Genomic DNA, 16,246 nt, shown 5'->3' on the forward strand with positions numbered 1-16,246 from the left:
TAATACAAGAAAAACATACGATCTAATTTTCAGTTGCTGTTGGGCATATTTGCAAAAGATTTATTTTGAGATGTTGCACAAGTTCAAAAATAAACTGAAAGAGTTGAAAACAAATAAGTCGCTAGGTCCGGATAGAATCCTGATTTGGTTTTACAGAGAGTACTCTATCCTCTCCCCTCCACGAACCATGGACCTTGCCATTGGTGTCGAGGCTTGCGTGCCTCAGTGACAGCTGTACCATAGGTGCAACCACAATGGAGGGGGTATCTGTTGAGAGGCCAGACAAATGTGTGGTTCCTGAAGAGGGGGCACCAGCCTTTTCAGTAGTTTCACGGGCAACAGTCTGGATGACTGACTGATCTGGCCCCAAAACATCAACAAAAATGGCTTTGCTGCGCTGGTATTGTGAACAGCTGAAAGCAAGGGGAAACTACAGCCGTACTTTCTCCCAAGGATATGCAGCTTTACCGTAAGGTTCAATGATGATAGCGCCCTCTTGGGTAAAACATTCCAGAGATAAAATAGTCCCACGTTCGGATCTACGGGTGGGGACTACTTAGAAGGATGTCAGCAGAAACAAAACTGGCATCCTACGGATCGGAGTGTGGAATGTCAGATCCCTTAATTGGGCAGGTAGGTTAGAAAATTTAAAAAAAGGAAATGGATAGGTTAAAGTTAGATATAGTGGGAATTAGTGAAGTTCAGTGGCAAGAGGAACGAGACCTCTGGTCAGGTGAATACAGGGTTAAAAATACAAAATCAAATAGGGGTAATACAGGAGTAGGTGTAATAATGAATGAAAAAATGGGAGTGCGGGCAAACTACTACAAACAGCATATTGAATGCATTACTGTAGGCAAGATAAATATGAAGCCCACACCTACCACAGCAGTACAAGTTTATATGCCAACTAGCTCTGCAAATGTTGAAGTGATTGAAGAAATGTATGATGTGATAAAAGAAATTATTCAGATAGTTAAGGGAGACAAAAATTGAATATTCATGGGAGACTCGAATTTGATTGTAGGAAAAAGAAGAGAAGGAAGACTAGTAGGTGGATATGGACTGGGGTAAGGAACGAAAGAGGAAGCTGCCTGGTACAATTTTGTACAGAGCATTACTTAATCATAGTTAACACTTGGTTTAAGGATCACGAAAGATAGTTGTATACGTGAAAGAGACCTGGAGACATTGGAAGGTTTCAGATAGATGATATAATGGTAAGACAGATATTTAGGGACCAATTTTTAAACTGTAAGACATTTCCAGGGGGAGATGTGGACTCTGAACACGATTTATTGGTTATGAACTGTAGATTACAACTAAGGAAACTGCAAAAAGGTAGGAATTTCAGACAGAGCATTAGGGAACGATTGACAAGAATGAGTAAAAGAGATATAGCACAAAAAGAATGGGTAGGTTTGAGAGACGAAATAGTGAAGGCAGCAGAGGATCAAGTAGGTAAAAAGACAAGGGCTAGTAGAAATCCATGGGTAACAGGAGCAATATTGAATTTAATTGATGAAAGGAGGAAATAAAAAAATGCAGTAAATGAAGCATGCAAAAAGGAATACAACCGATAAAAAAAAAAAAGAGATTGACAGGAAGTGCAAAATGGCTAAGCAGGGATGGCTAGAGGACAAATGTAAGGATATGGAGGCATATCTCACTAAGGGTAAGATAGATACTGCCTACAGGAAAATAGAAAAAAAAATGAGACCTTTGAAGAAAAGAGAACCACTTGCATGAATATCAAGAGCTCATATGGAAATCCAGTTCTAAGCCAAGAAGGGAAAGCAGAAAGGTGGAAGGAGCATATAGAGGGTCTATCTATACAAGGGCGATGTACTTGAGGATAATATTACGGAAATGGAAGAGGATGTAGATGAAGATGAAATGGGAGATATGATACTGTGTGAAGATTTTGACAGAGCACTGAAAGACCTGATCGAAACAAGGCCCCATGAGTAGACAACATTCCATTAGAACTACTGACAGCCTTGGGAGAGCCAGTCATGACAAAACTCTACCATATGGTGAACAAAATGTATGAGACAGGCGAAATACCCTCAGACTTCATGAAGAATATAATAATTCCAATCCCAAAGAAAGCAGGTGTTGAGAGATGTGAAAATTACCGAACTATCAGTTTAATAAGTCACAGCTGCAAAATACTAACATGAATTCTTTACAGACGAATGGAAAAACCGGTGGAAGCCGATCTCAGGGAAGATCAGTTTAGATTCCGTAGAAATGTTGGAACACGTGAGGCAATACCGATCCTATAACTTATCTTAGAAGATAGGTTAAGAAAAGGCAAACCAATATTTCTAGCATTTGTATACTTAGAGAAAGCTTATGACAATGTTGACTGGAATACTCTGTTTCAAATTCTGAAGGTGGCAGGGGTAAAACACAGGGAGCGGAAGGCTATTTACAATTTCTATAGAAACCAGATGGCAGTTATGAGAGTCGAGAGGCATGAAAGGAAAGCAGTGGTTGGGAAGGGAGTGAGACAAGGTTGTAGCCTATCCCCAGTGATATTCAATCTGTATACTGAGCAAGCAGTAAAGGGAACAAAAGAAGAATTTTGAGTAGGAATCAAAATCCATGGAGAAGAAATAATAACTTTGAGGTTCGCCGATGACATTGTAATTCTATCAGAGGCAGCAAAGGACCTGGAAGAGGAGCTGAACGGAATGGACATTGTTTTGAAAGAAGGATGTAACATGAACATCAACAAAAACAAAATGAAGATAATGGACTGTACTGAAATTAAATCAGGTGATGCTGAGGGAATTAGATTATGAAATGAGACACTTAAAGCAGTAGATGAGTTTCTCTATTTGGGAAGCAAAATAATGATGACTGTAGAAGTGGGTAGGATATAAAATGTAGACTGGCAATGGCAAGGAAAGTGTTTCTGAAGAAGAAAAATTCGTTAACATTGAGTACAGAGTTAAGTGTCAGGAAGTCTTTTCTGAAAGCATTTGTATGCAGTGTAGCCATGTATGGAAGTGAATCATGATGCTAATTTAGACAAGAAGAGTATACAAGCTTACAGGAGCTTTCGAAATGTGGTGCTACAGAAGAATGCTGAAGATTAGATTGGTAGACCACGTAACTCATGAGAAGGTATTGTATAGAGTTTGGGAGAAGAGGAATTTGTGGCACAACTTGATTAGAAGAAGGGCTAAGTTGGTAGGATATGTTATGAGGCATCAAGGATCACCAATTTAGTATTGGAGGGCAGCTTGGAGGGTAAAAATTGTAGAGGGAGACCAAGAGATGAATACACAAAGCAGATTCAGAAGGATGTAGGCTGCAGTAGCTACTCGAAGATGAAGAGGCTTGCACAGGATAGAGTAGCATGGAGAGCTGCATCAAACCAGCCTCTGGATTGAAGACTGTAACAACAACTCTGTCCTCTATGGCGTTGGCACCTTATTTAGCTTGCATTTATTGTGAATCTCTCACATAGCATGAAGTCCGATGCGAGTGGAAAAAAGTGCTGTTAATTTCTGTACATAAGAAAAATAAAAGTGTGGGCCCATAAATTTATAGACCAATACCCGTAACATTGGTTTTCTGCAGAATTCATCAACATTTTCTCCGTTCAAATACAATAAATTTTCTTGAGAAGGGAAAGTTTCTATCCATAAATCAGCACAGATGTAGAAAGCATCACTCAAGTGAAATTTTCAGGTTGCCATTTTCTGACACAGTATCCTGTGAACCATAGATGAAGCACAACAGGTGAGCCCATATTCCTAGATTGCTGGGAAGCATTTGATATGGGGCCCCACTGCAGACATATCAGTAAATGATGCGGAAAAGATGTGTGTGGCGCTCGAAGGCTTCTTAAGTAATAGAAGACAGTACATCTTCCTCAATGGCAAGTGTTCATCAGAGACAAGGATATTGTCAGAAGTGCCCCAAAGAAGTGTGATAGGACTGCTCTTCTTCTCTACACAGGGTGAATCGCCTAAAACTTACACCACAAACATTGTTGAAATGGAAAGTGGTACCGAAGTGTGGCTTTTGACAGATTGAGTTGGTAGTCAGGGGCTCATATTGTTAGCCAACAAACAGATTGTAATAATACTCGAGAGCATTGCAGCTTCCTAGTCACTTTGTGTGTGTGTGTGTGTGTGTGTGTGTGTGTGTGTGTGTGTGTGAAAAACCAACATGCTCATAGGGTATGGAGAGTGTAGGAAGAATGAAGTTCATTCTAGTATGGTGCATGTGGCAAGATATTCCAACAGATGTCTCAGCAGTTATTATCTTCAACCACGAGGAAGTAGTATAAGTCAGGCAAGTGTTCGATGCATTCTCCATCAACATTGGTTCCATTGCAATTAGATCTCTCTACATCAAGAGCTGCAGGGAACGATTATGAGAATCTTGTTATATTCTGTAAATGGGCATTAAGACAAGATACTCCAGAGTATCATGTATCTTGTTTAATGACGAAGCCCCATTTACCAATCGTGGACAGGTAAACCACCAAAACATGTACTAATGGTTTGCTGACGATCCCTGTTGGATACGTTAGGTGAAACGTCAGCGTCCATTGTGTGTAAACGTGTGATGCAGGATAGTGAACCATCAGCTCATAGGCCCACGTTTCATAGATGGAACACCGAAAGTGCAAAAGTATCGTAGCCACCTAACAGGGCCATCTTCTTCCATGGGTTCTAGAAGACATTTCTTAGCAGACTAGGACGAAACTGTGGTACAAACATGATGGCTGTCCAGCCCATACTGTGCGAAGTACTACAGCATGTCTTCACTAATTGTTTCCAAATCTTAGGATTGGACACTGAGGACCTTTACTTTGGCCGGACTGCTTCCCAGATTTGACACCTGTAGATTTTTTTCCTGTGGGGAAAGCTGAAAGACACTGTCTACAAGGACATACCAACTAAAGCCAATGACATTCAACAACGTATTACTGCAACCTGCTCAGACATCTCCATTGAAATGCTAACAAGTGTGGATCAGTCATTCCATATCAGCTGGAAGCGTGTATTTCCACAGCCAGTGGTCATTTTGAACACATCCTGTGACAAGCAGTTGTCTTGTTACTGGTCAGAATCCACATAACTAATGTATTATGAAATTGAACGAGCTTGTGAGGATGGTTGGAAGGTGAATGGTTTACTTTTGTTTATTAGGAGAATTTTAGGAAAGTGTGATTCATCTGTACAGGAGGTCATGTACAGAACACTAATGCAACCCATTCTTGAGTACTGCTCAAGTATTTAAGATTCCCACCAGATCAGATTAAAGAAAAACATTGAAGCAATTCATAGGCAGGCTGCTAGATTTGTTACTTTTTGATCGATCAACAAATGAGTATTAAGAAATGCTTTGTGAAAGCAAAAGGAAATCCCTGGTTGGAAGACTACATTCTTTTTGCAAAACAAAATGGAGAACATTTAGAGAATCATGATTTTAAGTTGACTGCAACATGATTCTACTGCTACCAACGAAACTCTCACAAAATGATGTCTGATCATTAAAATAGGAGAAATTATGGCTGGTATAGAGGCATGCAGACAGTCATTTTTCCCTCTCTTTATTTGCAAGTGAACATGAAAGGAAATGACTAGCAGAGGTATAAGGTACTTTCCACCATGCAACATACGGTGGCTTGCAGAATATGTACGTAAATGGAGTAGTAGATGTAGAACATAGAAACACTAAATGATGAGAAACAAAGCTTAAGACCAGCATAAAATATGCGAGTTTGGCAATGCAGTTTGGCATTCTTTTACAACTTTCCAATTCGTTAACATACCTGCAAGTTCTTAAGCAATTCACTGTAGAAAGGAGCGACATGTATAACAGTGTCTTTATTACCTACATATTTATTTTGCTATTTCATTCAGGACACCATGCCTGCTCATTCTTTGGATGATCTGCATAACAGTAGCACAAAACTCTTCCAGAGAAGGAAAACAAAGTGCAGGTATTTGTTGTTTCCTCTTAGGGAATAAGTTTAAGTCTGTTCGTGTTTTAACAAGATTGAAGAAAGTACATGATCAGACTTCACGAATATATTGGCACGGCTTTTTGGTCAAGGCATTTTCAGTATGTTACAAGTTATGTTGCCATAGAAAATAAACGTTAAATTTTGAGTTATGGAAGCTTTTCCTGTAAAGATTAAATATCAAGTCATGATGATAAGTTGCTGTAAGACTTGTTCCACATGAGTGTTGGGCTGATATTATGATTCCTTGATGTCCATAACAAAAATTATCATTTATTTGATCTCTGGGGCACTACTAGCCAGTTTTGAGTTTTGCTCATATTCAAGTGAATAACATATGCATATACATTATCCTCATAACTGGTATAAAACAAAAGTCACATGCCACGCATGGTTCATATATAGCTTGATCAAATTTAGTGTGTCTCGAAACTGGTGTCCACAAATTAAGAAATTTGCACAGCTGTTTGAAGTTCTGCCACATATGTACATTTGTGTTTTTAATCCATTTCACTTTACATTATTCCCATGTTGCAAGCCGCAGCATGGAAATGTGGAATTTAAAATCAGCACCTTAGTTTCTGATTGATATGCGACACACAGGCACACACTAAAAGCTTGACACACAGAGACACACTAAAAGCTCAAGGTATTTCACTAGCTTTCGTGCTACTGGCTTATCACTCTTTATCTGCTTTAAGTACACCACTCTAAAATATACCCATCTGCAGATTTGTGTGAGAGAGTGAATTTGAAGTGGAAAGCGAGCAGCAGCTCATAGCCTACACATATGCACAGTTTTGGCAATTGTTTCCATAACAGAATGTCCATCAACATATTATGTCTCTTCTATAGCTTCCGTTAATCCACATTTGCCAAGAAAAATTAATTTTAGAAGCTCCATTTTTCAGGGGAGAAGGAGGAAAAAAAATTGTTTCACACATACAGACATATTGTCACCTGCAGTATCTGTCTATGTAAAGATGACCCTGAAAAAAAAAAAAAAAGACAACCTCCCCCCCCCCCCCTTTTTTTTAAGAGACTGCTTCAGAAAATTTTATTCCTAACTTCTTGAGACTAATCAAAAATACAAATTGTTTTAATGGCATCGTCATTGGTGAACTTCTGGAAAGTATAGTGGAGATTTAGTATCCACTCAAAAAATTCATGTTTGAACTGGTGTGTCACACACACACACACACACACACACACACACACACACATTTACTTTTTGTTAGTGTTGCCTTTAATGTATGGCAGCAGTATGGTGCTTCAGGTACAGACTTGGGAAGAACGCTATCAAAGTTTCTTCATACTAAAATCTTTTGTCCTGATGGAATGGCACTGATGACCTCATTGTTTAGTCCCTTAAATTCTAAACAACCAACTAATCATCCTGATGGAATGTTTGACTTGCAATGTGATAAGTTTCACTGCACGTCTTTTCTGTATTCTGTGATACTAAACTATCTAGTTTAACAAACATTAACACATAATTGAAGAATTTACATCATTCTCCCTTTACACTGCGGTGATGACTCGTTACATCGTGTCTTTTCCTGCCTTACAGTAAGATTTCTGAGTGTGTTAGACTCAAACTTTGTGTGTGTGTGTGTGTGTGTGTGTGTGTGTGTGAGTGTGTGTGTGTGTGTGTGTGTGTGTGTGTGTGTGTGTGCGCGTGCGTGCGCGTGGATTTTTTTTTTTTGAGACAGGGTATTTTGTAACTGAGCATTTTTTTTAACAAAGTGTACTGACTGTCCTTGTGGGACTCATCTATTTAAATATCTAGCAAGTAGTGGTTTCCTGGCATCAAGGCATAGGCAACTGAAAGGGAGAGGTGTAACTTCTCATATTACAGCTGCATTTTATGAATTCTTGCTGGAGTTCATTCAAACTGTTGCAAATTTAGAGTAAAAATGTCTGATATTTTTATATATCATTTATATAAATGACATTAATATATCCGAAGATTCTTGAAATATTAAAACTACAATAACTGGAAGAGCAAATAATTCATAAATGTAGACAATACACTCTAATACAACATCAAATGGTGAGCTTGCTGGAAAAAAAATGAGGAAGGTAAATAGAGCTTCTAGAATTCTAGATTTACTCTTCTGCTGTCTAGAAAGTCTAGAGTGACTATTTAATAAAAAATGCAAATAAAATATTAAATCAAAAGGTTAAGTGTGGGGAAAAATGCATTACAGATCATAACCTTACCCTAGCCAATTTATGTTCGTATTTGTTATCTTTGCAATATCTTTTATGTTAACTCTTCCTAAGAAAATATGTCAACATTTTATGTAACTTGATTTTTCCTCCTTTCTCTTTCAACTGTGTAGGAAGAAAACTGAATCCAGAAATCAACTCTGTGTTTAATGTTACTTAAATCATCAGGATCTCTGTCTTAAAATATAATTTGGACATATACTGACAAATATCAAACTAGATGCTAATGGCTACATTAAGAAAAGATGAGCTCCTACATACAAATAAAGCAGAGCTTAGCTGACACGAACAAAAATAAATACAACAGACACCGAATATGAGCTTACAGCAAGAATTGAAACAAAAAGCAATTAAGAAAATTATAGAAGTAAGAAAGCGAGAGAAAATGTGAGAAGTAATCAGTCACTCACAACCAGGGGCCATGTTTTTAGAACAGGGTGCAAAAGCTGAAGGTTCAGTATCTTCCGCTGCAACGTCGGGTTGGCCCCAGTAATCCCAGTTTCAGGGAATGGAAGTACCCTCTCTTTTATTCAGTCATTAACACATGGGTGCAGCTACTATTGAGCAGGAACACCTTGGATAATGAAAATACTGACTGCTCAGGTCACTACCAGAAAATATTGTGTGATGATGGGCAATGCAAAATTCTTGTTGGAAAGCATTTTGTTACTGCTGCTATTAGTGATACGCAGAAATCTCAAATGTGGTTAGTTTAAATACCACCAACCATTGCCAGCTATAATTTAATACTAAAGTATCTATTGTAAACGTATGCCCACACCGTTTTGTTAGCTATTATGTCCAATGTACCCAATTATACCCTGAGCATTAAGCTCATACCTCGAACTGGTCCCCCCGCCAGGACTTGGGATTCGTGATGCTATTGCAACACTGCATGGCATCTGTTGATGAAGGGACACTCGAGGGAGGCATAGCGTCTTACTGCAATAATACCATTCCAATTTTTTATCTTCACAATATTCTTGGCAGTGTTGCTGTAAATATTTGTTTGCAGCATACACAGTATCATAATTACTTCATACAATAAATTTAAAGGAACTTATACAGCTTGTCCTTTCACTTGCACACACAAAATGACAAACAGTATAGGATACAGACAGAGAAAGAGAGAGAGAGAGAGAGAGAGAGAGAGATTTTATATTTTACATTTTAATAAGTAGTGTGTGAAGCACGTATGTAACATCATCTTGTTACATATGCCCCACTTAAATCTAGCCACTTTTAATTTACTTTGTTATAATTATCGCTACTGTACTTTAAATCCATTAAGATGTGTGTGCAAAATTATAAACCCATTATATTCCATTGTGAGAGATGGTGCAGAAAGGGTGTGGAATAAAAATAGTAGAGGACTATAACATATAAATGAATCATTACAATTGTCAAATTGTTGAGTCAGTTATATGCAGCTTCTGTACTGTGTGTTTTATTTTTGAATACTATCTAGTACCTGGCTCAAATCTCAACCCTACAATCCTTTTATAATACAGTGCACTAAGAACATACAGATATTAAGCTGGTTTACCAAATTTGATAAGAAATATGAAACCACACACTTACAACCCATTCATACAATAAGTATAATAAAAAGGCCCTAAGAAAGCTGAACACTGCTTATGGAGGTGGACAAAAGGAACATGTTAAAAGTGAGATAAAGAATGCGAGATAAGAATTTCTAAAGTTGACAGTAGTAATGCTCATGAACAGAAAAACTGAGGTGACAGATGGCAAAAATGTGCAGGAACATCATATAAAGACGCAGAGGCTCTGCAAGAATGACAACTACATAGATATTATGCACTAAAAGGGGTGTTATGATCTGATGAACTCTTTCTGTGTTCTTAAAATGTAAAACACAGCAAGTCAGCCACAGAATGGGCCTGCAGTATGGCTACAGTAAGTTTTTAAGTGGTGTCGTGGGTAAAAAAAATTACTTTACCTATGTGTCGGTTACTTCAGAACATGATTAGGCATACTGAGTGACAGTGGAAAGTATTTTCAAAGAAAATTAGCAGTTTGTCATGCACATACAGACATAAATGTACGATATAGTGAGTTTGGTACATCATATTGCCCACAAGGCCCGAAGTCATTCAAAGTGTTGTAATTTGGGTACCATGTTGATTGAGTATACAACAGAAAGGAAAATCAAGATTATGGTTGCTATGAGCAACTTTTGTGTTATTTATAGGTTTGAAAGTTCTGAATTCCTATTAACTATCGTCATAGGAGATGGAACTTAAGTGTACCAGCACTAGACAGAAAAGCGAGTGGGCATTAACACCTTAGCTTGTCATTAAGACTCTCAAATTTTTGTATTCAAACATAATTCTTTTTTGGGATGAAAGATCAGTAATGGCTGAAGACTACAGGAGTAAGACAGAACATTTAATGTCATCATACTGCTATCAGCAGATGGAGATCTTCATTCAGTTGCTTCTGTGCTGTGCTGTTATACTGCCAATTCATCTAATGCTGCCATAACGCATACGGAATTTGAATTCCTTCAACATACACCCTACTCTCCAGTCCTTGCAACTAGAAATTTTTACTGTAACAAGGCCAGCAATATGAGCAGTGGATGGAAAGTTTTTCTAATCTAATGAAGAACACAAAAACCTTGGTACATGAATAGTCACAAGTAATTTTTTTTAATCCCCTCACTATCACACTCTTCAAGAGTAATGTAATAGGTGTTACATGACATGAAAATAGTAATGAACTATGTAAGTAATAATAATCATGACTTGTGTGGGTACATTATGCAACCAGTCACTATTTTGAATTCCAGTCATCAAGCCACTGCAAGCTCATCAAATGGAGGTGTTACAGAAACATTATCTGGCTAGACATTAGAGTCTTTACAGTGCATTGCCTTGTTTGAATAATGTACATTTTGCCCCCCCCCCCCTCCAACACACACACACACACACACACACACACACACACACAGAGAGAGAGAGAGAGAGAGAGAGAGAGAGAGAGAGAGAGAGAGAGAGAATTATTTGGTGAAGCCCAGCATCTGTCATCTACTCATGTCAACATCTGGATCCCATTTAAGTTAACGTGCATTTGAAAATTTTCTAACTCTGTGTTGTCCAATGACTTACATATTTGCTAATACATCTTTGAGATGTTTCTGTGATATAACACTGCCAAGCATTGAAATACTTACATTCTTGGTACAAGGTACAACAAGACGTTACACATCTAAATGTACTAACCACACTTCTTTCCATAATATGCTGTTGAATATTTGATGTTTAGCTTGGATTAAGATGCTCTCTACAATTTTGTATTTGTGCCAAATGGACATTATGAGAGAAGCTTTGCTCTGAACAATGTATGCTGATTATACTTTTTTTTAATTTAGACTATATGGTGTGTTGTCATTATTCCTTCTTGTCAATTTTACTACTATTATTAATCCTCCTTCACAGTTCACCATTCCTATTTTATTACTATGCTTGCCAGATTATGTAGCTATCTGGAACTTAAACTATACCAGGTGCAGAAGTATGAAACCAGAATTTCTTTATTGAAGGTGCTAGCCATCGGTGTAGGGCCTGTGAGACTGTGTCTGCTGTGCCACCATCTGCTTCCTGTAACAGCTGATGATGAATGTCAACACACAGTAACCCAGCTTCCATATATCGGTATCCATTTCAAACATGTAAACATGTCTAGTTTTGTGCCTACAAACTACTATTTGCAGACAGCATTGGTTTTCTTTTAACATTTGAAGAAAACTGCTGCAGCATCACATCGAACACTTGTCGAAGCTTTCAGTGAACATGCTCTTGGAAAAAACAGTGGTTTGAGTGGTTCAAAAAATTTAAAAGTAGTGATTTTGACGTGAGAAACGACAAGTGCGGGAAACCACCGAAAAACTTCAAAGACAACGAATTGCCGGCCTTGTTGGAAAAGATGGTACTCAAACTCAACAGGAATTTGTGGAACAATTGAATGTGATGCAGAAAGCCATCTCTCTTCAGTTGAAAGGTATGGGAAAGGTGCAGAAAGTGGGAAATGGGTTCAACATGAACTGAATAAAGACAGCAAGCAAATCAAAAGATCACTTGTGAAATGCTGCTCGCCAGATACAAAAGAAAGTTGCTTCTCCATCGAATGGTGACAGGTGATGAAAAATGGATGTATTTTGAGAATCCAAAGCATTGTAAATCATTGGTGAATCTGGGCAAATCATCAACATCCACTCCAAGAACAAATCACTTTGGAAAGAAGACATGCTGGGTGTTTGGTGGGATCAGAAGGGTGTCATCTATTATGAGTTGCTAAAACATGATGAAACCATAACACTGATTGCTAACAATAGCAAATGATTCATTTAAATCAAGCATTACATGAAAAACGATCTGAATACAGAAAAAGGCAACACAAAGTCATATTGCTACATGATAACACCCCATGACACACAGCAGAACGGGTCTGGGAAACATCAAGGCGTTCAGCTGGGAAATACTATGTCATGCAGCTTTTCTCCAGACTTAGCTCCATCCGTTTATCACCTATTTCCATCACTGGGACATTCTCTCACTGAACAATGCTTCAATTCGTATGAAAATATACGAAAATGGATCACTGAGTGGTTCGCTTCAAAAGAAGAACTGCTTTTTTGACATAGCATTCATAGCCTGCCAGAGGGGTGGGAGAAATGTATAAATATCAGTGGAGGTTATTTAGAATAAAATATTATTTATCAGTTTCCAACAACAGATGTGTAATTATTGCAAGCAAATTCCAGTTTCATTCTTCTACACCTGGTATTTTAGGTGGAATTTAATTATGTTTTCCTGGAGACAATGGAGAGTCAACTTTATCTACAATAAGGATAGAAGTCAAAGTAATAAATTATCGAACATATATTTTAGGTTTTGTAGGGATTAATGTCCTATGATGTATTACATAAATTAAGTAATATTATGACATTTTAACACAATTAAAAAAAAAAAATCTGAGACTCCCTCTTCGTGTACCATTTTTGCATAGGAACATGGTATCATGGCTGCAACCCAAAACTAGTAACAAACAGAGAAATAAAAAAGTAATAAGTATACCTGTAGAACTGTTATTGCCAGGAGAAAATCATTCCCAATTACTGATACACTATTAAATCACAATGGCACATTCTATCAACTTGAATGTTAACTGAAGGTGAATAACATGAACTGACCCACACATCTTTTCCTGTTTCCACGTGGCCCATGACTGTATTTAGGAACCATCAAGAATACCAATTTGTGAACTGTGAGTACTCAAAAATGATTATCTCTACTTCTTTCAGTTTCAAGTTGAGGATGGTTTACAGTTTTTCCAAGAAACATGGGTATCTACTTTACTGTGTCAGCTACAAATCTAGTTCACCTGCAACATATATTATACTTTTGATTACCTATGTGAGGGCTGAACACAAAAAAAAAGCAGCAGGGATTTTTCATAGAAAGTATAAAGTATACTTGATCACATTATTCTCCTATACGACCCCCTCTGTTGGAATTACAAATGTGGGTTAAGCTCTTTAATTAACGAGCGAATGTGAAGAAATTTAAGCACTATTTTTGTTCTGTACAGGAAATTGTGTACATGTCATGTTATCAATCAGTTAACTGATTTTTGCAAGTCCAATGTGCTGCCACCTTTCAGGCTGGTTGGTTCTGCAGTGTTTTAAGGTACTCATATTAAAACTGAATTTGTGCAAAACTGTAGCAGTTTCTGGGACCTGTTGCACAGTTGGATGACACAGTAAATACACAACAGACAAAAAAAGGCCTGTATTTAGTTTCCAGTTTGAAATATCACACAGTAAGAATAGAGCATCAACAACATTTAGATACTGAACAAAAATTACTTTTCAGCAAAAATGAGAAATCCAGTGCTTTCCTCAATTAATTGTTGTTGTTATAATTTCTGTATGAAACATATACAGCATGTGAAATATACATAAATGGGCAATGATTGAACCTGGAGCATATATTTTTGCAACAATTTTTATTCTGTCTAGAAAATTCTACAAATCTATATCACATTGAACAATGTGCCAAAATCAATCCTTTTGATCAACAAGAAACAAAATACATATTGCTTAACAGAACTCAAGTGAAGTGACTGCATTATAAAAGATTGCACTTTAACCTAACACATCAAAAGACAAACCAAGATAAGACACACAAAGGAAATAGTCCTACCTGTATCCCATGTCCTCCTCATATTGCCCATTACTGGAGACTTGGTAGATTGGTTGTGTGCTTGAGACAGAAGGAGGCTGTCCTAGAGACCTAGACAGAGCGTTACCTAGGATCTGGAAAATCGTTACACAAGAAAATCTTACTACTGAAGTAGAAGATGCTCCATTTTATATATATTTGTCAGAACTATGTTAACAATGAAACAAGAAAACAACTTACCAAACAGAACAAGCTGAAAACTAATATTTAAAACAAAAGTTTTGTCCACAAAATAGAGTAAACTAAAAACAAAGAGGATGAGTCATCAAAATTGATATTCATCTGACATAGGATTTTACTTAGGACCTCCATATTTTATTGCTATGTGTTGTATGTTGCCTGCTATGATGTAGTTACTGCAGTTACTAGCTGGCAATGTGTGGGTCAGAAGTTTGATTTCAGCCATCTGCAATCTTTTTCATTTCTAGAATTTTCTGGAATTTACTTATTTATGGAATATTGTAATTTAGCAGAACATTCTATGTATGTATAAACAGGAGCATTGTCTGCTGCCATAGGCAATAACTCCACATGCGCTTTTATGCGTGATCTTTAAATGCGTTTTTAGTGTGAAGTACTTGAGTGTGTGAGTCACATTTGCATGAAAGTGAGTGTGTGTGTGTGTGTGTGTGTGTGTGTGTGTGTGTGTCGAATTCCAATGAAGGCCTTTATGGCTGAAAGCTTACTTGTTTGGCAGTCTTTTTGTTGTGCCTATCTGCAATCTGTCCGCTTTACGCTGAGTAGCAATCTAACCTTTTGCCTAATACTGTCCTTATTCTACCTTGGATTTTCCACTGTTTAGTTATGTTGTTATAACTAGTACCCCAAGTCTGGCTTCTACATGACATTTTTACCTCTGACGTCATCAGTGCCTTGTCTCCAAAATGGCTATGCAAAAGCTGTCATCTTCTTGAGAAGGAAGCCAAATACAAGCGGCCCTGGAAAATCACCTCAGTGCCATCAGTGAAGAACCATGCTACACTGCCATTAGACAGCCCAATGGAGGAATTTATTATACAGCTTCCTTTACTTCCAAGTTCTACGAAGGAACAGTCAGTGATTGTTGGCCATTTTTCATCAATTTTGGGCACATTAAAACATGGATCGGAGACGAGGAAGAACACACAATCCAATGTGAAACACTATATCATATACCAAACATTGAGGACCATCCCCCCGGCCCCCCTCAAGCCATCAGTCAGTATTTATATAGTTGTCTTCCACTGAACAAAGTTGAGAAGATACTGTGAGAGTACACGATTCAGCCCTCCAGCCCTAAGAGACTCTTTGGCCCTCACAAAGATGAAACACAGCACATGTCATTTTTATGTTGATTACTGGTAGCTGAACAAAATCACCAAAAAGTATGTATACCCATTGGCATAAATTGATGACACCTTGGAAATGTCTGAGAGAGCAAAGTATTTTTCTATTACGAATATGCAGACTGACTACTGGCACTCACACTATGGGAAACGATAATGCCAGATTGCACTACAGCTAGGCTGATGTGGCAGATGGCCTGTGAATGGGGTTGCAACCTCAAAAGGGATAGTGAACAAAGAAATAAATAAACATAAATAAAAAGTATACCTATGGAGATGTTATTTCCAAGAAAAATATTTCATCAGTTACACACACACACACACACACACACACACACACACACAATTCTTCTCAATGGTGAAGATTTTCATAACACCTAACAGCCTTAACATGTTCCAAGTCTGTGCAATGCTGAAACCACCTTTGA

General features: G+C 37.7%; 1 protein-coding gene across 5 annotated transcripts in view; it reads right to left on the reverse strand.

Moving 5' to 3' along the window:
* LOC126262879 (protein enabled) overlaps nucleotides 1-16,246 on the reverse strand; it is a 217,278-nt gene that overhangs the window by 16,172 nt on the left and 184,860 nt on the right. For 4 of the 5 annotated variants that reach the window (XM_049959753.1, XM_049959751.1, XM_049959755.1 and 1 more), the window contains 2 exons: nucleotides 14,455-14,567; nucleotides 9,068-9,169 (listed from right to left, as the gene is read on the reverse strand). In XM_049959753.1, coding sequence (XP_049815710.1) covers nucleotides 9,068-9,169; nucleotides 14,455-14,567 — 215 coding nt within the window. The remainder of the gene's footprint in view (nucleotides 1-9,067; nucleotides 9,170-14,454; nucleotides 14,568-16,246) is intronic. The other variant, XM_049959754.1, reaches the window with a different exon arrangement.

This window comes from Schistocerca nitens, chromosome 6 (genome assembly GCF_023898315.1).
Source record: "Schistocerca nitens isolate TAMUIC-IGC-003100 chromosome 6, iqSchNite1.1, whole genome shotgun sequence".
Classification (NCBI taxonomy): domain Eukaryota; kingdom Metazoa; phylum Arthropoda; class Insecta; order Orthoptera; family Acrididae; genus Schistocerca; species Schistocerca nitens.